The sequence below is a fragment of the Pleurodeles waltl genome, chromosome 8 (genome assembly GCF_031143425.1).
Source record: "Pleurodeles waltl isolate 20211129_DDA chromosome 8, aPleWal1.hap1.20221129, whole genome shotgun sequence".
NCBI classification, from domain to species: domain Eukaryota; kingdom Metazoa; phylum Chordata; class Amphibia; order Caudata; family Salamandridae; genus Pleurodeles; species Pleurodeles waltl.
In genome coordinates, this window is record NC_090447.1 from 1,420,990,705 (window position 1) to 1,421,012,113 (window position 21,409).

Here is a 21,409-nt window from a genome sequence, read left to right on the forward strand (position 1 = left end):
GAAAACACAACATGGCACACAGCCTGTGTGCCATGTTCCCAAACACTGCCTGTAATATTAGTAGGTTACCCCTCCAGCAAGCCGTTTAGTCCTAAGACAGGTGCCTTATTTTATAGGTGAGGACATATCTGCAAGAGCGGAAATAATTCAGATTTTCGTTTGTGAATTCTAAGACATAGGAAGGGATCAGGGAAGGAATTTTAAGTACATGTGGCGGACACTAGTCAATACGAGTTCCCCAGTTACATGATGGCTTCAATGAAACTAGGGATGTTTGGCTGGACACATCCCTAGGATGACCAGCCTGACGTGAATGCAACCTTAGAAATTCCAACATCTTGTGTGTGGTGGAATTAGGCATTCTGGGACATGGTGATGCCCACTTCCCAAAGGAAGTGGTCATTTAGGGGGTGTAGTGACCCCATTGGCTACTATTCACTTCCCTTAACGCCCCTAAATTGAGTAGTTATGAGCCCCCCTTGATACCATTAAAACAGATCTTCGCTGGACACAAAAGAAGACGTGGACGAAAAAGCATGCTGACCTGAGAACTGAGGAGCACAACAGACGTGGCTCCAGCCTTCATGGTGCACCCAACCCTTGAGGAGGAACTGACCTGTCCTGCGGCTGTGGAGCCTCCAAGAAAGCGGGAGAGCTGCCAGTGCTTCGCAAATCACCAAGAAGAACTCCTTTGGAGCAGAGGTGCTGCTTCCCTGCACCTGCAGGAAACCAAAGAAGAACTGTGAGGACCCAGGACTGCCAGAATCCGACGCCAGACCTCACCACTGCATACGAGTCTCCTAGTCTAGGTTGAAGTGGTCCAACGGTGTCAGTGTGGTGCCCAGGCCCTCCAGAGACAAAGCCCACCTTGAGTTTGCCCACTGGGGACTTCCCGACAGCATCTGCAGCCTCTTTCTGCAACCCCCCACCCCCTCACCGCGACCACCTCCAGTAAGGGAAACCCAACAGTCCACTGCACCCGGATATCCCAGACCCAGGCGAACAGGACCACTGGTGTCCTTGCGTCCCTGAGACTTAAGCCCACTTGTTGGTGTGGTCAGACTGGATTCCCAGTCTAAGCCTGCAGCCTGTTTCTGAAGGCCCCCTTCACCATGACGGCTACTGGTGACGGACACCCCAATGGCCCAAGACACTTCAGGACACGGATGCCCCAAACTGAAGAGAACAGGACCACTGGTGTCTCTATGTCCCTGAGCATTGCCAGACTTGAACCCCCCTGTTGGTTTACCCTGCCTGGACTGCCAGTTCCTACATGCAGCCTCTTTTTGACTGGATTGTTCCCCATTGACCTACACGGGGCACCCAGTGCTGAACTGCACTGATGCACCCGGTCGCCCCAGTGCCGCCCGAGGTGACCTGTCAGTGTGGCCTAGGACCCTGCCCTGTATTCACTGTAACTCTGGAAGATTGGTCCTGTAAGTTGCAGTGGAGTACCTGTTTGCCATGTATGTTTTCTGTCCTGTAGAGTAATATTGCAGCTGCAGAATAATTCACTCTGTTGACTTTTGAAAACTGTAAAAATTCATAACTCGAAAAGTACTCACCTGATTCTAGAGATCCTGGTTTCTAAATTTATATAAAAGTGCAATTTTTATAAATTGGTGTTGGATTCCTTTGTTGAGTGTGTGTCTCACTTACTGCCTATGTGTGCTCCTAACATGCTTAGCACTACCCTGTGGTATGTAAAGCTGCTCGCTCGCACTACCATAAAAGAGAGCATTTGGGGTGTCATTTGTGCCTCTGTAATTTCTTTGGGGTTTGGTTGGACTCTGTACACAGTGTAACTCTTTTAGGTCCACTATGTAAAGAGCCAGCTTCCTACAGCTGGTACTTTCCTTTTTCCCTTTATTGGTGAGGTTGAACAATTTTCAGTCCATGCCAAACCTGTTGCTGAGTTTGTACGCAAACTTTTGAAAACGAGAAATCTTAATGCTTCCAAGCTCAGTCGAGGTCATTAATTGAGCACCCAAAGTACAGGGGGAACTGTAGAAGTAATTGTTTGAGACTTTGTTTGATATTAAATCGAGCTCTTTTGTTACTGTTTCAAGCAAGATATTCGTTTGGCTTGCTGGGTATTAGCAACTACTGATGCCTTCGACATGCCCTGAAACACAGTTTGCATTAAGAACATACTTAACATAGATAATGTTGGGCTCCCTCTACAGAACCAAGAAAAAAGTGCAGGATACAGAATGGGTTAAAGAAAAAAGCTTAAAACGCAGAGCCCTCAGTTCAAGGAGGGAATTGTACTGTGTAAAATGTCATACTTTCATCCTCAATCAGAATGGGGCTAGCCCTAGTTACAAAGCACAGGGATGAAGGTAGACTAGGATCTCTCCTTCCCACATTCCCCACGTTGTTATGAGGATATTCATAAATAAAGTCACTTGAATGATTCAGAGCAGCTGCACCTGGTAGGGCTTTATAGACTTGCTCACAAGCTGTAGGAAATTCGAAAGGTAGGATAGATACTGTATTTGATTTAAATGATGTCAAAGCTTAATACTCCATTCCTATTAGGATGACAAATCTGAAAGGGCTGGAGATTTCTTAAACAAAGGTCTAGGGCTTGCTGCCCTTATGTCAGATTTCAAACCACCACCAGGTTCAGAATGTGCAGTCCATTTTGCTGGTTCCACGGTGCAGCAGGGTATATAGCGTGCCCTCTGGAGGTCCTAGCTGCTCTCCAACAGCACTTCTGGGCTCAGCGAACTCAGGTGCAATTTTGTGCATCAGTTCCCAGTCCCTGGTGCTGCATGGTGGTGGTTGGCAGCTGGTTGAAGACTTTGCGTTCCCAACGTGCCCCTGCATTCATAAGTTTCAGATCTTTGGGCCGTCTGGTACGTTAAGGTGTTATGTTAAAAAAAAAAAAAAAAAAAAACATTTTTCTTTTAGCAAGGTCTCAAAGGACTGATTGGGGAGGGTTTCAGAAGACTACATCAACCCTGACTCTACCCCACAGTCAGCATAGTGTCCCTCCACCCCCAGGCATTGTGCCAGAACTTTTCTCACACTACAAATTGAATGCAGTGGTTTTGGATCTTTGACAGACATTGGCGAATAGTACAGCGATCAATTATAAAACTGCCTGGTCTGTCTGCTCTGTTTATATTATCAGGTTTCAAAAGGAGCAGGATTCTTGCACTTAACCAGCCAACAAGTTGATAACTGATTGATATGTTGGCTAACTCCTTGCAATTGCAATCCTCATGGTCCTGTTGACTTTTGGAGAGTTGAGTTGCGAGTAAAGATAGTAAGAGTAGCTGCACCATTTTGGATTTTACCTTATTTCTAGTAAGAGAAATTATGTGAGATGTTCTGTATACACTGTTTTCCCCTTCCTCAACAATATTCCCTTTTCTTTCTATGTTTGTGTGATTATTCCAACATTCAAGACTTTCGTTTGTTAATGATGTACTGAAGGCTTTTGATCTGGTGGTGATTTTATGACACATGATGTAATCATGATATTGAGTATGCAGTGCATTGTCAAATTAAGCAATGTTTTTAATGTCTGTTTAATGCAGAGGAAGTTTGATGTTGCTCGTGCTCTTGAATGGGTGAAAAGCACAGGTAATCCCAAAGTAATCCAGAAGCTTGAAACATTTGGTCCTCTTGGCTGGCCATCTTTAGAAATTTTCTTCTTTATATGTAAGTATCACTTTTCAGCTTTTTCAACTTCTAGTTTTAAAAACTTGATTTCTACTTGTATCCTGTGAGCATGATGTACTCAGAACTATGTTAAACTATAAATAATAAGTAGACTTAATAAATTCAAGAGATTGTCCCCTCTACAACCCCCACCAAATCAGGATTTAAGAATTTGATGGAATGTCTCTTGGCCCTGTCAACCGAAGTGTGAGGAAATTAGTTGTATTATATGGTGTGGTTGTGCTACATCCCTGTGTAATACACCTACCAAGCACTTTAGGACCCTTAGGTTGTCTGTCAAACGTTCAACTCAACCCTGGGTTGCTGTGGCTCAGAGCAGCAAAGCTTACCCAAAGGAACAAATGTAACACATTTAAACAGCAGCAAAAAAAACGAAGAAGCCGCCAGCAAGACACTAAAGAAATCCGACACCAATTTATAAAAATAGACTTTATTTTTATATATTTTTTGAAACTGCAATGAAAGGGATTTACTGGTGGGTTCCGGAGATTTAAAATTTACAAGGTATATTAATCAAAGCATTTCACTTAGTCGCAAACAAACAATGGCAAATTTAATGATTTTGACATTCAGGAACTTTTTCACTATAAAGTTTGGACTAATTGTAATGCAGTCACTTGTAGCCATTTTAAGCGACCAACTCCCATAGGGAGTCAGTCAGGGGGACCAGCAAGGTCCTCAGAAACAGTTGATTAAGCAGGGAAAGCAGTCTTCAATCAGTTCTGTGCACTTCTATCCATTGCAGGGCTCTCTTATAGAAGTAGCCTGATGCAAGGAATGACGGATGCTGAAGAGGCTCAAAGGATGCTGTGGATGCGATGCGGTCAACGGGGTTCTTCCTGCAACTAATCCTGGGTCCACAAAAGGGTTGAGGTGGTCCTGGTCACAGGATCGATGTCCCTCAAAGTCCACTGGGTGCTGGCAAAAATCCAGCCGCCACTGGACTATCGATGCTCACTATTGCGATCAAAGGACACCCTTCCTAAGTTGACAACATGTCCTCTGGGGGTCGCAGCTGCACCTCAATGACACTCTGGGGCTCAGTGAACCCGGATGCAACTTTTTGTGTTGGGTTCTGATCACTGGTGCAGTTTGGCAGCAGTCGGAAGACTTTGGACTACCAACTTGCCCCAGAAGGCTTCTCAGCTGGTGTGTCCATGTGCTGTGAACAGAAGGCCACCCCACTGACCCTTGGAGTCTCTTGGATGGGCTATAGAGACTACTTCTCCTCAAGCAGGACACAGCAGGTACAGTTCCTCTCCTTTGCTAGCCTCCAGGTTCAGAAGTTGCAGTCCACTTTGCTGGTTCCACAGTGCAGCAGGGTTGTGGCTTGTCCTCTGGAGGTCCCAGCTGCACTCAGACAACACTTCTGGGCTCAGCGTACTCTGGTGCAATTTTGTGCATTGGTTCCTGGTCCCTGGTGTTGCCTGGTGGTGGTTGGCAGCTTGTTGAAGACTTTCGGTTATCAACTTCACCCAGCAAGCTTCTTCAGCTATTGTGTCCCTGTGCTGCGAACAGGAGGCCAGTTAACTGGCCCTTGAAGTCTTTTAGCTTTTGAGCAGGACACAACAGTCACAGTCCCTCTCTTTTGCTAGCCATCACATGCAGCAAGTGCAGTCCACAACAGTGCAGCCTCTCTTTACCGGTTCCATTATGCAGCAGGGCAGTCCTTCTCCGGTCCCTCTTCCAATCCAGTCAAGATTTGAGTTCAGGGTATAGAGGTACCCTACTTATGCTCAGAAAATGCCTTCAGGGAAAGATGTAGCTGGTAGCCAATAGGCTACCAGGTTCCCTTCCACCTGATGACCATTTCCTGCGAAGTGTCTCATCTTTGCATCCCAGTATGCATCATTCTGCCCTTTCCAATATGGGGGGACCGAACCCCTCCACCCCCAAATCCTCCCTCTCTGGTTTCTCCTCTCCGGGCATATTGTCAGCTTGTCTGCCTGAACAATGGAGCAGGCCTCTAATGTATCCTTTCCAGGGAGGGTTAGCACATCCCCCCAGGAGAGCAGAAAATGTTCTCAGTGACAGGGCTCCGTGAGCAACCAGGGACTAAAGGCAACAAAGTGGCACCTTTGCTAAAGATGTACAATGCAACTTGTTAGATTAACTTTTGACCTGGAAATCAAGTTGGGCTTAATGTAACGGGTTGTTTGATACCTTGAATGGCCCACTTTGGTTAGACCTTCTGGAGTTAGCACAGCTGATGGGTCCTTGTGTAACCATGCCTGCCAATTGAGTGATCAAGCTTTTCTCTAGTAAGAACGATAGTTTTGCATTTTTACTATCCAAATATGTAAAATGACATGTTCTATCCATGAGGTATGTTGTAAGCCTTATGGGATGCTACACTGGAGGGGAAGCCCGGCTTTGCCGTTCAAACTGCTCCTCCAGCCTAGTGTAGCAAGCTGGGTATGGACCAATTCAACTTACCGGTTTAGGGTTAGGGGCACAGGGGCTGAGGTCTGGTTTGCTGGCCTCAGTGTACTCTTGGAGTCTAAACTCCTGCAGCATCAGTTTAAAAGCTTTGGGGTACTGTACAAAAAGATGAGTTTTCTTACGTGAAGTGATCAAGTAGTTGCACATACGGGCAAGTTCTGGCAAGATCTTTTAGAGGCAATCGAATTAAAAGATGCAAAGTTCTGGAAGTTAATACAGGAAGCCTTGGGAAAGGTACAGGTGGCAATGATTTGTGTGATAGAAGATGATGCATGGGTGGAATATGTAAAGCAAATCTGTGGGCAAAGGCTGGTTACACTGCAGCAAAGTCAGTGATTATTAGGACTTGTATTATCTGATTTTGAGCGAGCATATTTTGAACAACTGTGTCTGACTTGTTGCACCAATACTTGGTTGACTCACATCTGACCTCTCCCTAAGAATTGGGAAAGAAGGCAGACAAATGGGTCAGAACTAGGGTGAGCAGGAAAGCTCATAGAGGGGGTGACAACAAGAAAAAGGAAGCAGGTAAGTCTCAAGACAAGGGTGGGGATAACAAAGATAAAAACAAGGAGTCTTCGTCAGGCCCACAAAACTCTTCTGGGGGTGGGTCTAAAACCTCTTCCTCTTCTTCCCACGTTAAAAAGCCTTGGTGCTATATGTGTAAAAACAAAGACCGGGGGACAGCTCCTATTCTAGGAAATGCACTGAGCCTTCCACCACTAGTACCCCCACTTCCACTCCTAGTACCCCTAGTAGTAGTAATAGTAGTGGTGGGACTACTGGCAGTAGTCAGCCCAAAAGTGTAGTTGGGTTCACCTTTGGGTCGCTAGTGGGACTTGGGGTCGATACAGAAATCCCTGAGACAAATTTTTTCTCTCAGGGTGGCACTGACCTTGCAACCCTAGCTGCTTCTCCCCTTAATGTGGATAATTACAAGCAGCAGATCATGGTAAATGGTGTTGAGGCTGAGGCCTACAGAGACACAGGTTCCAGTGTCACCATAGTAACTGAAAAGTTAGTGTCACCTGAACAACACCTACTTGGTCACAAGTACCACGTACTGATGTGAATAACTCTACTCATTGCCTCCCCATAGTTATGGTAGACTTTAGCTGGGGTGGAGTTACTAGCCCTAAACAGGTGGTAGTCTCTCCTAACTAACCTGTTGAGTGCCTCCTAGGAAATTACCTGGAGACCTCAGATTGGGCTGAAGTTGAGTTCCTTGCCCATGCAGCCATGCTGGGCATATCCAAACATTTGCTCACTTTAACCTCAAAACAGGCTAGAGCAAAGTAGGGAAGGGGCCCTGGAGCCAGGGCACTCCTAAAAACTCAAACAGGCAAAATACAAGATTACCTCCTGTCCACACTCCCACTGCGGATCCCACTCCTCGGAGGGAATAAACAACCCCCTCCCCCCCCCAGGGTGGAACCTGTACCACAGGAGCCAAAAGCTACCACAGCTGTGCTCCAAGGGGTAAAAGAATCCCTCTGGAAGGAACTTAAGTTAGAACAGCAAACCTGCCTTATCTTCGAAAACTTGGAGCAGCCCTCCTGTCCTTCCAGGAAAACTTTGGGGCAGCAACACTGGACCGGCCCTAACAACTTAGCACAGCAAAAACCTGTCCTTCTTTAGGGTCTTTAGGACAGCACCCTGTCCTGCTCTACACCTGTTAAGTTAGCAAACCTGTCTATCTCTAGAGCCTTTAGGGCAACACCCCTGTCCTGCTCTAAACCCCTTAGGACATCAACCCTGCCCCACCACAGAGTCACAGGGGCAGCAATCTTGCCATGCTCTGATACCCTTCAGTCCACAACCTCCAAATAGGGAACTAAAGGGCCCACAGTTTAAACACATTTCAGGAGAAAATCTCAAACTGATAGGGTGGTCCACTTCCCCACAGAAAAGGGGCCACACAGTGGATGATACTGGGAGTAACCACTATAATGCAGAGCTACTCCCCAGTTATCTCCACTTTGACAATAAAGACTTATCTGACCAAAGTTAGCCTTATTGTCCTTCATTTTGGGGGGTGGGTTTATGTTGGAAAGTAGCCTCTTTTTAGCATGGTTACCCCCCCTTTTTGCCTGTTTGTCAGTGTGTTTGAATGACTTCACTGGGTTCCTGCTAACTAGGACTCCAGTGATTATGCTCTCTCCCTTCTAACTTGGTAACTTGGTTACTTACACCCCCCATTTGGCATATCGGTGCCCTTATGGAAGTCACTAGTATATGGTACCCAGGGCATTGGTGTACCAGGGGATCCCCATGGGCTGCAGCATGCATTATGCCACCCATGGGGAGCCCATGCAAAGTGTATCTGCAGGCTTGCCATTGCAGCCTGCGTGAAAGGATGCATGCACCCTTTTCACTACAAATCACTGCACCAGGTCACTGTAAGTCACCCCTGTGGCAGGCCCTCCTAGCCCAGGGTGCAAGTACCTGTATGTGAGGGCACCCCTCCACTAACAGAGGTGCCCCGATGAACCCCAGTTCCATTTTTCTGGACTTCGTGAGTGCGGGGATGCCATTTTGTGTGTGTACTGGACGTAGGTCACTACCTATGTCCAGCTACAGAATGGTAACTCCAAACCTAGGCATGTTTGGTATCAAACATGTCGGAATCGTACCCCAATACTTTTGCCAGTATTGGAAGTATGATTCCATGCACTCTGGGGGGCCCTTAGAGGATCCCAGCATTGCTCCTACCATCCTTCTGGGGTTTTCCGGGCAGCCCAAGCTGCTACCACCCCTCAGACAGGTTACTGCCCTCCTACTGCTTGAACAGCTCAAGCCCAGGAAGGCAGAACAAATGATTTCCTTTGGGAGAGGGGGATAACACCTTCTCCCTTTGGAAATAGGTGTTACATGGCTTGGGAGGGGTAGCCTCCCCAAGCCATTGGTATTCTTTGAAGGACACATTTGGTGCCCTCTGTGTATAAATCAGTCTACTCTGGTTAAGGGACCCCCAGTCCCTGCTCTGGCGCAAAACTGGACAATAGAAAGGGGTGTGACCACTCCCCTGTCCATCACCACCCCTTTGGTGGTGCCCAGAGCTTTTGAATCCAAAGTTGGCAGGGACCTCTGGGAGCATCTGAGTGACCAGATCAGGCAAGTGACATCAGAGTCCCTTCCTGATAGGTGGCCACCTGGCTAGGTGACCAGTACCCCTTACAGGGCTATTTAGGGTCTCTTTCTTGGGTGGGTCCTCAGATTCGGCTTACAAGATTCCAGCAGGACTCCTCTTCAACCTCTACTCCGACTTCTAGCCACTAGAACCGCAACTGGACCCTCCAGGAACCCACAATCTGCATCCATGACGATGACTCTGCTTGCAACATTGTTTCCACGGCTCCTTCCAGCTTCTGCAACATTTACCCGGCTGTGCATCCGCTGAGGGCGGCAAGTCTTCGGTCTGCACGAGAAGGAAGAAGGAATCTCCCTTGGAGTGAAGGAGTCACTCCCCTGCATCCTCAGGCACCAACTGCAACGACGACTGGCTGTGTGGATCCTGCATCATGGGTGGTGGTCTGGGGTAGTCCTCTTGGTCCTCTCTGCCAGCTGTCCAACTTTAGTGGAGGTAAGCCCTTGTCTTTCCACGCAGGACAGTACTCCCTGTGCACCGTGCCTCTTCCACCAGCCACCAAGGCTTGTTTGCATCTCCTCCAAGGGATCTTCAGCTCCATGTAGCCCCAGCCTCATCACTCCTTCTTGTGACGCACAACCCTCTGTGTGCTTCTCCTGCAGTGTGGGACCCTTCTCCAGTTGTGCTGCGTGGGCTCCTCTGGGACTCCTGGTTTTTCATCCAGTGGGACTCTTGTGGGGGCTGTCTCTTTTTCCCATGGGTTGAGTCCTCCTGGACCTTCCTGGTCCCCGGCAGCCCCACTTTTGATTGACCGTGACCTCTGCCTTTGCCAACTCTAGATAGGCAACCCTCCAATAGTTATCAGAAATAGGCATAAAAAGTGATAGAAAACGGGGAGCCCAAACCATATACAAAAAAAATGGAATGCGAACAACTGGAATGTGTACAGGGGAGCTGGAGATACTAGGATACCACAAAGGTGAGTACCACAGTGCCCCCTAGTGACCAGGAAGACAGGAGTAAGTTACTGTTTTTTCCCCAAACCACCCAAACCACCCAAAAGGAAGAAAATGCAACACCGAGACGAGACTGTAAGAAACCAGCGGTGGATTCCTGAAGAGGAAGACCTGTGGAAGAAGGGGACCAAGTCCAGAAGTCACAAAAGAGTCCAGGAGGAGTAGAAGCTACTACCCATCCAGCTGTGAATGCAGGAGTTGGTCGAAGGCAGGACAAAAACAGTCAGGAATGCAGCCCTGGAACAGGTGAAGAGTTCCTGGAGGATGCAGTCGATGTCCCACACCTGATGAATGATTGTGCAGTCTGTCAGTGGTGTGGAAGAGCCACCAACAAGCCTGCTGTTAGCTAATTAGTTAGCTTTACCTGGGTGCTATGACAGGCAGATGGGTCAGTACATAGGAGCATATATTGACTATTTGTCAGACAATGCTAAATTGAAAGCAAAGAAGATCCTCCAAAAAGGAGAAAGGGCTTTGTTAGAAATTATAGACTGCGCTGTGGGTATTGTATTTACGTCTTCTGACGGATGGCCACCAACTTCAGGCCAAAAGAAAAGTCTGTATTTGCCATATGATGTTAAGGCCTGTTTTGAGAAACATCTGTACAGTGCTTTAACGTAAAAGCACGGCTACATTTCTGTTTTCCTCAATGCCACTCTGAGGTTGAATAGCAGATTGTTTAACAAAGTGGAGATCAAGAACAACAGACTTTTGGTACGTGGACCTAGTTGACTATAGCCATGTATTGGAATGCATAAAAAAAAAAAGACATTCTCCCCCTCAAAATAAATACCAAACACATATCCATCTCTTAAAATTAGAAACCATAACAATGCTCGGCAGATGAGCCATAGAAAATGTTACCCATAATCAGAAAGGAATAGATTTCTATTTCTTTTTCTTCTAGATAAGGAAAACTTGGAAGACTGGAGACCCATTCTGGATGCCCTAAGCCTAAAGAAATATTTAAGGAAACACTAATTTTGCATGGTCTCAATTCAGGACATCCTTCAGCTCCTCAATTATGGAGAGTATATGACAACATTAAATCTCAAAAATGCCTACTTTCATATTCCATTTCACCCAAAGCAAATCAAATTCTTATGGTTCAAAGTGGCCACCAGCCATTATCAATTCACATTTCTCCCTTTTGAATGAAAATGAGCTCCCTGCAGTTTTACAAAATGTCTTGCCCTGGTAGCAGGATTCTTGAGACAAAAAAAATCCACCAAGTCTTTTCATACCTAGACGGCTGGTTAGTGAAAGCACATACTAAACAAGTAGCTAAGAAAGTCACCAAGGCTTTTTTTCAACAAAATGCATCTGCAGTCTATCCTCTAGCCATCGTGAAACATAACGTTCTTCTGTGCTACACTAGACATTGTAGAGGACAAGGCATATCCAATGGAAGAAAGGTGAGCAGAGCTAAAACATATGGCAAATACACTGCATAAAAGAAAGTCTGTTTCATTTCACCTCTTTGTGTCTCTCTTCGGAATGACTTCTTCATGCATTCCTTTAATCCCATGTTGCTGCCTTTGAATGATGCACCTTCATAATGAATTAGTCAAACAATGGGTCCAATCTCAAGACTCTTTCAACAATACGATTCAAATCACTCCAAAGGTGAAAGCGGCTCTTTCTTGGTGCATATATTTACTCAGGTTTGACTAATGTGTCAGATCAAAAATTTTGAAATTCCAACAAATGGTTTCCCGGAAGGATGAGGAGCTAATCTACAAGACCTGGAAATCAGTATGATATGGAATCTACACCATCTAAGCCTTCACATAAAGCTCATGAATCTCAAAGCTGTAGTCTTAAGTCTATAGGCTTTTCTTCCATGGATAAAATGATTGTCAGTGCTCATACACATGGACAATACTACCACAATGCCCTACGTAAACAAACTAGGTGGCACAAGATCTTAAGCATTGTCTCAGGAAGTCAAGAAAGTTTGGGAATGGTCGCTAGAACACTGAATAAAGTTTAAAGCAGAACATGTTCCCTGAATCCACAATGCTAGTTGGACGCAGTGAGCAAAATGAAGAGCAAATGTGATGAATGGGAACTCAAAGAGAAGATTCTGAACAGTGTTCTTTCTCAGTGGTGCAAACTGAATCTATTTGCAAATCCTCAAAATTGAAAATGCCAGTTCTGTGCAAACTGGCACCCATGACCTGGGTTGTGGGAGAATGTGTTTTTGAGAGCATGGCCAAGGATCTTTGACTACACTTTTCCCTCCATACCTTCGGTGCCAAAACTTCTCAACAAGATGAAGAGAAAACCATGTTGAATATATCTAACAGCTACAAAATGGCCCAGACAACATTGATTCACTGAGCTACTTTTCCTCTCAGTGAAGCATCACATCAAGCTATGACCAATTCCCTAGCTATTGACCCTGAACAACAGCATACAAAATCCTTGCATTTATTGGCTTAGCTACTGAACACAATGAATTTGAACATTCCAGAAAGTAATTTCTAACCAGAGCATAAACTGCAAGCAAAACATATCAATTCAAATGGAAGCCTTTCTGATTATGGTGCTAGGAATCAAAGATTCATCCTGAACATCTACACCGGAAAACGTTTTACCTCCACTGTTAGATTTAGCTCAAACAGATCTTACTCATACTTATATTAAAGCGTGTTTAAAGGTGATACCTGGCTTTAGATGATTTTCTGGCACACCATACTTATGATCTAAAATTATTGTCAAGAAGCTTCTCAAAGTTTTTTTTAGAGTCTATCCTCCAACAAAGCATCCACCCCCTTCTTAAAAATTAAATACACAATTCTCACAGTTAATGAAAATTCCATTCAAACTCATTTACAAAGCAGAAATTACATGTCTTTACTGGAAACTGACATTTTTATTAGTCTTGATATCTACAAGGAGAGTAAGTGAAATACAGGTTTTCTCGATTAAAGAGTAATTCGTACAGTTCAGGAGTTATCATGTAATTTTGCGAACAATCCCCGGGTTCATTCTGAAGGTTCCATCATATTTCATTTAAACAAGCCTATTTTCTTGAAAACATTCTTCTTAATTCTGATGATGTAGCAGAAAGGGCATTGCATACTCTGGATTTTAAAAGATGCTTGAAATTGTCCAGAACAGAACAGTTTAGAAAATTAGACCAACTACTGCTACGGACATCCAATTCTGTCATCATGAAGCAGAAAGGCTTTTACATAGTAAAGTACATGCAGCACACTCCGCAAGGAGTATTTCTGCTGTCCCAGCTCTATTTGCTGGTGTGTCTATTAGGGACATTTGCAAATCAGCAACATGGAAAACTAGGCACAAGTTTATGTACTACTATGCATAACTGCATGGACTCAGCAGCACAGAAGGATGCAGCAGTGGGACAGGCAGCTTTACATCATTTATTCCATTAAGGGGAGCTGTCACTTCATTTGCTATCCTACCATCCACTATTATTTATTACCATATATGTTATGATGTTTAACTGCTAACTGTTCTGATACAAGCATGTGACTCTATGAAGGACCCAATGCTGGAGAAGAAAATATGTTACCTATAACTGTAGTTCTCAAGTTTGGTAGCTTTCATAGATTTACATGCAAACCTACCTTCTTCCCTTATTAGGCTCACCTTAATTTATAATATACTGTCTGATCAGACTAGTGCTAGAAAATCTGAAGGATGGTAGCATCTGAGGAGAGTGGTCAACAGGTTGCTGCAGCCAGATTTCTTGGATTTTTTTTTTTTTTTTTAATGATGTCAATAGTATCTTAAAGCGGATGTCGTCTAGCCCTTCTATGCTATGTGTAACATTGGACTGCTTTCTAATTCTACTGTGGGATTCCCACTTCAGTGACTTATTTTCTTGTACACCAGCCCTTGATCTCCGGGTGTATGTTTTATTTGATGCAATAGCATCACATGCAGCATCTGGAGAATATATAGGTAAGGAAATCTTGGACCACAATCGATTGGTGATAGGTTTGCATAAGTGTGGGAGCAATACACCTACATCAATACAGGAACTTCAATCAACAGCACTAGAAGACACATCCTTTTGTGAGACGCTGAGAGAAAATATTGTGAAATGTCTTACAGAAAACATGGGATTTGTTTCTTTCCCCTCTGTATGTACAGGGTGAATTCAAGGTGTTGATCAGAGAACTTAGTATAAAAACTTGATAGGAGCATCTCACTTTATTGAGCGAGAGCCCTGGCATGACTGGAGTATGCTTAGATTGGAAATAACAACTGTGGGTGTAATCTCACTAATGCCGTGGAGAAACATGCAACATTGAGCTCCTGTGCTGTCTCGACTACACCACCTATACCTCAAAGAGCCATCAAGAGCGAGACAGAGTGGGCAAACTATTAGCATATCTCTTTAAGAAACAGCTAGTAAATTTCCCATTTTCAGCTGTAATAAATGTGCTACACTCCACGGTATATACAAAAGAATGAAATGCATAATACTACAAAACATTGTATGGCAGCATTGCACAGCAGAGTATCTAAGTTTTTTGTTGGCTCTCTGGGCACTCCCAAAGGTAAGTCAAATTCATCTGTTTCGTAAACAGTTTAGACATTCAGGATTCGCTGGAATTCCATCTCAAGGCCTTTATATTTATCCTAAAGTAAGCTATATGTCAAACAACAAATATAGTCCCAATCAACACTGTCGGGCTGGCTAAGCCTTTATCCAGAATTAATGCAGACTTTATTCAAATTCAAACTTTTGAGTATTATTCCACTATTGTGTTATTTTTTACACAATTGGGGAAAATTGGAATCCAATTTATTTTGTAATCTGTGCACGTTTTTTTTGCATGGTATATAACATTAACATTCTTCTCTATGGCAATGCCAAAAGTACCAATACATTTCAAGCTGTGTCCTTCATCTGGGGGAATTTTGATCACATAATTATACCATGTCAATCTAAAGTAAACCGATTGCATACATTATATTAGAGGATGTAGGAAGCTTGCTATCTATGCAGTGTCCCTAATGTAGGGGTACAGTATACAGATAGTACAGGCGACCCTTATTTGCTTCCAGGGGTTAAAATAGTACCCTAAATACTCTCTTTTGTGGTAGTGATCGCGAGGAGTTTAAGCTTCTTAGAGGATAGTGCTAAACATTTGTTGAACACAAAGTGTCAATAAATGAGACCCACAATTTTAGAAAAATAGTATTACATTTTATATTATTTTAGACACCAAGGTTTTCAAGATTAGGTAAGTACTGATCGAAATATACATTTTTACAGCGAGATAAAAATTTCACCCAAATGCGCTTTTATGCTGTAATGCTTTCCGATGGGGGAAAGAAACATATATTGCATCCAAGTACTTGCGGAGAAGACGGGCCACCTAGAAACAAGCTGCAGCGGGGGACCTGGCGACAAGTTTGAGAGCTCCCAATGGAGGGCTCAGTTTGTGAGGGTTGTGGGAGCAAGGGGGCACAGTCGATGTTCTACTATTTGGAAAACATTTTGGTCATCGAGAGCTGGATATTTAACTGTAAGGCTCTGCAAACTGCTCCAAGTACTGCCTTTTCGCTCTTTACTTTCACAGTTGTCATGGTTGCGAGGTGAGCAGTTAATAATTTCTCGGCGGTAGTGTTGAGAACAAGAGCTCAAAACCCAAACACCAATTGACACAGTGATGTCTTGTCCAGACCAGGCATATGAAAATATTTCAAAGCGAAACCAAATGCTACACAATTCAGTATAGGTTTCAGGTACAGGGTTCTGATTTATTGTATGACCTTAAGTGAGGAACTTCAAACCCTGCGGTGCCCTATTTCATCTATTGGAACACGCCAATGTCTACAGCCTCTGGTTTGGAATGGGTCTAGGCTTTAATTAGGCATTTTTTATAAATGAAAGATGGGAATCCTCTGTCTTAAGTTACTAAATCGGTTTGAGTTGGGTCTCTTCCACATGTCGTCTTCAAGCTGGTACACAACCTTTGTGCAATTTTTGGTTCTCACATCAACAATGATGCATGGCTCCCAGCAGAGGTACTCAATACAAAGCGACAAAGAGTGTGATCTCCGCACATGACTAAACAACAAATACTGCTGTCCTGGCCCTTTCCATTGTTGATGAAAATAATATTACAGGTCAGCACAGAGAGATCCATACAAGACATACAGACTGGCACCGGATGCCTGATAGCTTGAAAGTAGTGTACCCAAACACTTCAGGGGAGTGCTGGAGATGGTGTGGGCATTAAGGGTGGCCCCACACATATTGTGTGAGTGGCCTAGTTCACAAGTGTTTCATAAAGAGGTTGTGGCTGATATGAAGCTTAATATATGTATCCTTCTACCAGAGGATCTGTCCCTCACTATCCTGGAATCTCTTTACCACAACAGTTACCTTAAACAGCTGGAGAGCAAAATGTTACACTTTCCTGCTTACATCCCATTAAGATTTTTTCTGTTTACAAAATCGAACCATTTCAAGAGGAATAAAGAAATTCACAAAAAATTGTAAAAATCTAAATATCAGCCTGGTTTCCGAAAGCATGTTTTTTTTATATTTGGGTGCATTGTTTCTGTACAATGAATTCTATTTATGTGTGGCAGTTTCTTTTATTAGCATTTTTTTACACTCTGTCAAACTTGACATAGTCACCAGTGTTGAAATGTGTTAAAATTATAAGGAAATATTCCTAACCTCTCCATTCAATAAAATAACTGTATTCATAATCATCTGATGTTTAATTTTCCTTACAGATCAGCAACATATAGAAAGAGTGGCTAAGGAGTTCCCCAATTTAAAAGATGAACTTGAAAGTGCACAATGTACTATTTGTGTTAAGGTATAACAATTTCTTATATTCTATTTTTCTTTAACTTGCAGTGGGGTCAAAATTGGGCTCATTTAGTGTATGTCCTCAAAATAATGTAATTTAATACTGCTCTATCAGGAATCTATAAAGCCTTTGAGGCAGTTCAGATCAATTCAGAGTTCGGTGTATAGGAATTTTCTCATTGTCATGTGCTTTGTAATTCACTTCTTTGGCAAACAGGTCTGAAAATGTTTTTTAAAAAATGTCACTTAAAACCTTTTAAGCGCTCTTATGCAAGCATCCTGTCGAGCAGGATGGGGAGATTACCTTCTTAAGCCATTGGAGGAATGTTTTTTTTTTTTTTTTTTTTTTTTTTTTGCTAGTTCCCCTTTGTTAATCAGGCAGGCTTTTAAGTGTTGATTTTTCTTCTAGGCTAAACAAAGGAAATTATCGTGGCTGTGCATTTTATTCACATATGACACAAAGCCATTCGTTGTAATGAAGCAGCACAGAATTTCAATCTCGGAGCTTCTGTGCCTTCTGTGTTCGAGTGCTGCCACCTCTTAATGACCTGAAAGGGACCAATACCAAAAGAGACCCTAAAAGTGCTGATTATGTTGGTGATGCTGGGTTCAAGAAATGGGAGGCCTAAGTTAAGCTTCTCACTACGCTACAGGAGGCTATGTTTTGTGAAGGAAGATAAACTGTTGGTGGCTTCAAGATGTAAAGGAGTAGGAAGTCTCTGGGGTAGAAGAATGGCAGGGTTGCCCAACTATATTGAATGGCTTTGGATGTTGGAGTGTTGTTGTCTGTTTCAGTCATAGCTGCATAGGTGAAGAGAGGTTGCTTAGGATGGGAACACTGCTTTTTTGCGTTTAAGAGTTTGTCTGCATCCGTCATTCAGATTTGCAGATATACTTTTTTTAAATCTTTGGTAGAAGTGGCTTTATAAGCTCTAGAATCAGTCTGAAAGATGGTGTTGTTAGCGATTGATTGTGAGTTGATCCACTATCTTTTGAGATTACTTGCACGTTAGTTGGTTGAGTGCTATATCTTTAAAGGTTGGTGCAAGTATTTCAGGATAATAGTCTTCTGATTTTGGGAAGAGAAGTTAGGAGAATTGGGGAAAGCTTGTTCTTTGGTTTGTTGCACTGTTCATTGTGGATGTGAAACTACCAAAACATTGTCTGACCAGGAACTGGTGGGTAGTTGGTAATTTGAAGGTCTGGGATCCGTGACTTACATGATTGAGATGAGGTTCTTTGAAGTGAACTACCTTCTTTTGAGTAACCCTACACAGTGAATATTATTGAAAGTACCTTGGGCAGTTATGTTGGAAGAATAAACAGATCTTCATGACACCGAAGCTAATAGGCTGCTTGGATATTGATAAATAAACTGGGTGAGAAAGCGTAGTTCACCTAGAGAAGTGGCATGGTTCTACTTCGGGTTTGATAAATGGTAGCACGAGTGAAGGGGAAAACTGACAATCCTATGCTTGTGACTAGTCAATATTTAAATGAGTCAAAGTCCATGATTTTTATTTTTCTTCATGCAAAAGTTCAAGTGGACAACGGACGCTTCTTCATTTTCTTTCCTTTTTCTAGTAAAGATACAGTAATTGGCTGAGATTAGTTTATCAGTGGTGAAGGAAGCTGCTTCAGCAAGCCATACCTTTGTGTTAACAGAGGGTTGGAGAGGATATCCACAACCAGATCCTAAATATTAGCATACCTCTTTCTTAAAGTAAGGCTCCTGCAAGAGCATTAAATCGTGGCAGATTTCAGCGTGTAATCTTTAGTGCTTTGGGTTTGCAGTTGTGAGCTAGACGGCAATGTGCTGAATGAGTTGAAAGGACCTAGGTACACGTTGAGAGGCAATGAAGTTTGGCCTTGCGATTGTTGTTGATTGTGGAAATGTGGGTGAAGACCCAAGACCATGAGGTGGTACTGGAGTGCCAATTTTAAGGCTCCCAGAGTGGTAACTAGATGTTGTCTTTTATCTTGTTGCTTCCATGCTTTATAGTTTGAAAATTATAATCACAAACTTTTAAGCAACAATTAGCATGAATCATGATTTTTGGATCATCATAGATATTTATGATAAACATAGAATGTGTTTTGCCTTCCAGCAATCAATGTTTCGAAGTAGGTGTTAATCCAAATGAATGTGTGCCGGGTGAAGAAGATAAGGTCTGTGTTAGTGATGCTTTGCACTGGGCAGTAGTATTTATCCATTACATGTGTCTGGGAGTTGATTTGTTTTTCCTTCCTTTTTCAGGGTGTTGGATTTTGGGGGAATTATTAATATAGTCTGAGGGGGCTAAAGTTTGATAGTCATTTGGTGTTCATGCGAGTGGGGGCCGTGATGAGAGGTAAGCCTACAGACAAGTTTGTTGCCCTGTGTGGCTCATGAGATTTCTGAATGAAACTTAGAAACCTATAGTATAGACATTACTTTGGACCCTTAAACTCTAGGTATGACCTGATGTTGGATACTTAAACTATAGATATGTGGGGGCATATTTATAGGCCCCTAGCGCCACCTTGCGCCACATTAACGTAATTTATTTTGACGTTTATGTTGTCCAACGAGGCCAAAATCCCTGCGCTGTATTTACAGAGTGGCGCAATGCATGCATGCATGCTCAAGAGCAGACATTAAAAGGGGGCTTCCATTCTTTGGAATGGGCCCCTATGTACTCTGCAGGAGTAGCGCCAATATTTTGGCGCTACTTCTGCAGAGTACATCAATAGCGTCATAAAAAATTACATGATTGCCCCCTACCCTGCGCCATGGTGCGCTGTATTTTAAATACGACGCACACATGGTGGCAGTAGGGGGGTGCTAAGGGGTGCAGGGAAAGTGGCGCTGCACAAAGTGCAGCGCCACTTTCCATAAATCTTCCCCGCGGTCATTTAGCTAATGGACTGCTGGTGGATTTTATTCCTAGCAGTTATTAGCAGTTATTAGGTTTCCGGCAATCTATACGGCAAGATGGAGTTGGTGCTTTCATTTTTTTTTTACAGTGTTAACTTTTGATGAAGGGATGTTAATACTGCCTTTTCCTTCTGCTGTGAGGGAGGAAGTGCGTAATCTAATAATGTATGCCTCGTAGGATCCAGCAGATTAGGAACCATGTTTTTCTCAGTGTGTAGAAGGAGATTTGGGAGATTTTCTGACCCAAATATAGGTAGTTTTTTTACTTTCCTACACTGGATTGTCAAGATTCTTAAGAAACACGAGGGTCAACATGACAGAGTGATTGATTTTTTTCGTGGCTGCAAAGAGACGATGTTGATGGCTCCAGAGCAAGCACAACGATATTTGAAGGGTGGTGTGGGCTTCATTAGTCCCAATTTAGTATTGAAAATGCAAAAAAAAAAAAAAGGAGTATTGAAACCTATTTTCTATGTTATTATTCCATATGACTCTATACAAAGTGAGTTTTTTTCTGTTGCGGTGTTGGAGTAGCCTTTGTCAAAATGTTATAGTTTTTTTAACAGAGATTTGTGTTTTAAAACTAAATAATACAGGAGTTCAAGCTCCTGTGGACAAAAAAAACAACTTCCTAGTACAATACTCTGTGTTACAAACTTCTAAACCTCTGAAACATATATTTTTTTTAATAAACAAATTTTATTGCTTTTAAGGAGAAAACAGGTAAACCACACAAGTAACATACAGGCCTTGGTCTATTTGGTACCGACTGGATGGTCAACTCTACTCTGACACTTCTGTACCCGAGTGTGACGGGCCGGACTGGGTCGGCTCGCACAATTCCCCTACTGGTGCTGGTTCTACCCATGATGATCCGGAAGTCATCGGACTTCTCACCAATCCGGGCGCCGTACGGCGGGAAGGCGGACATTTAAGAAGCCCGACATTGGGTTTTCAAAGGGGAGAGGCAAACAAGGAGGAAGACGGAGGAGTGGACGAGGACGCGAGCAGAAGAACAGGAGAAACCAAGGAGCTGTACGTCCCAATCGGGGACGGGAACACCGGGAAGACCAAGAAGCCGTATGTCCCAATTGGGGACGGGAGGAGTGAAGAGATCAGGACGTCATTTGTCCCAATCTGGGACCGAAGGACCAGACTCCGGGAAGCGGAATGTGGCAGCCCGCCACCCTTCTGGAGAAGCGTGGCATATTCAGGTGCGTGGAAGTGGCCTGGGCAGGGGTAGGGAGGACGGGTGGGACAACAACAAAAGGGGATTGAAGGGGACCGTACTACGAGTGGAAAAGACACAAGGAAGGTGACGGGATTACAAGAAATGGGTGTGTAGAAAACGATCACAAGGATTATAGTAACGAATGGAGAATGAGATTGGAGAAGTAACTAAAAATTGCGATAGAAAGACAAAGAAGAGAACACTA

The 21,409-nt window shown here is 43.6% G+C and overlaps 1 protein-coding gene across 4 annotated transcripts in view; it reads left to right on the forward strand.

The window, feature by feature from the left end:
- Nucleotides 1-21,409, forward strand: part of LOC138248711 (E3 ubiquitin-protein ligase TTC3-like) — a 1,399,506-nt gene that overhangs the window by 131,310 nt on the left and 1,246,787 nt on the right. For all 4 annotated transcript variants that reach the window (XM_069202543.1, XM_069202544.1, XM_069202547.1 and 1 more), the window contains exons 7-8: nucleotides 3,549-3,672; nucleotides 16,978-17,063. In XM_069202543.1, the coding sequence (XP_069058644.1) occupies nucleotides 3,549-3,672; nucleotides 16,978-17,063 (210 nt within the window). The remainder of the gene's footprint in view (nucleotides 1-3,548; nucleotides 3,673-16,977; nucleotides 17,064-21,409) is intronic.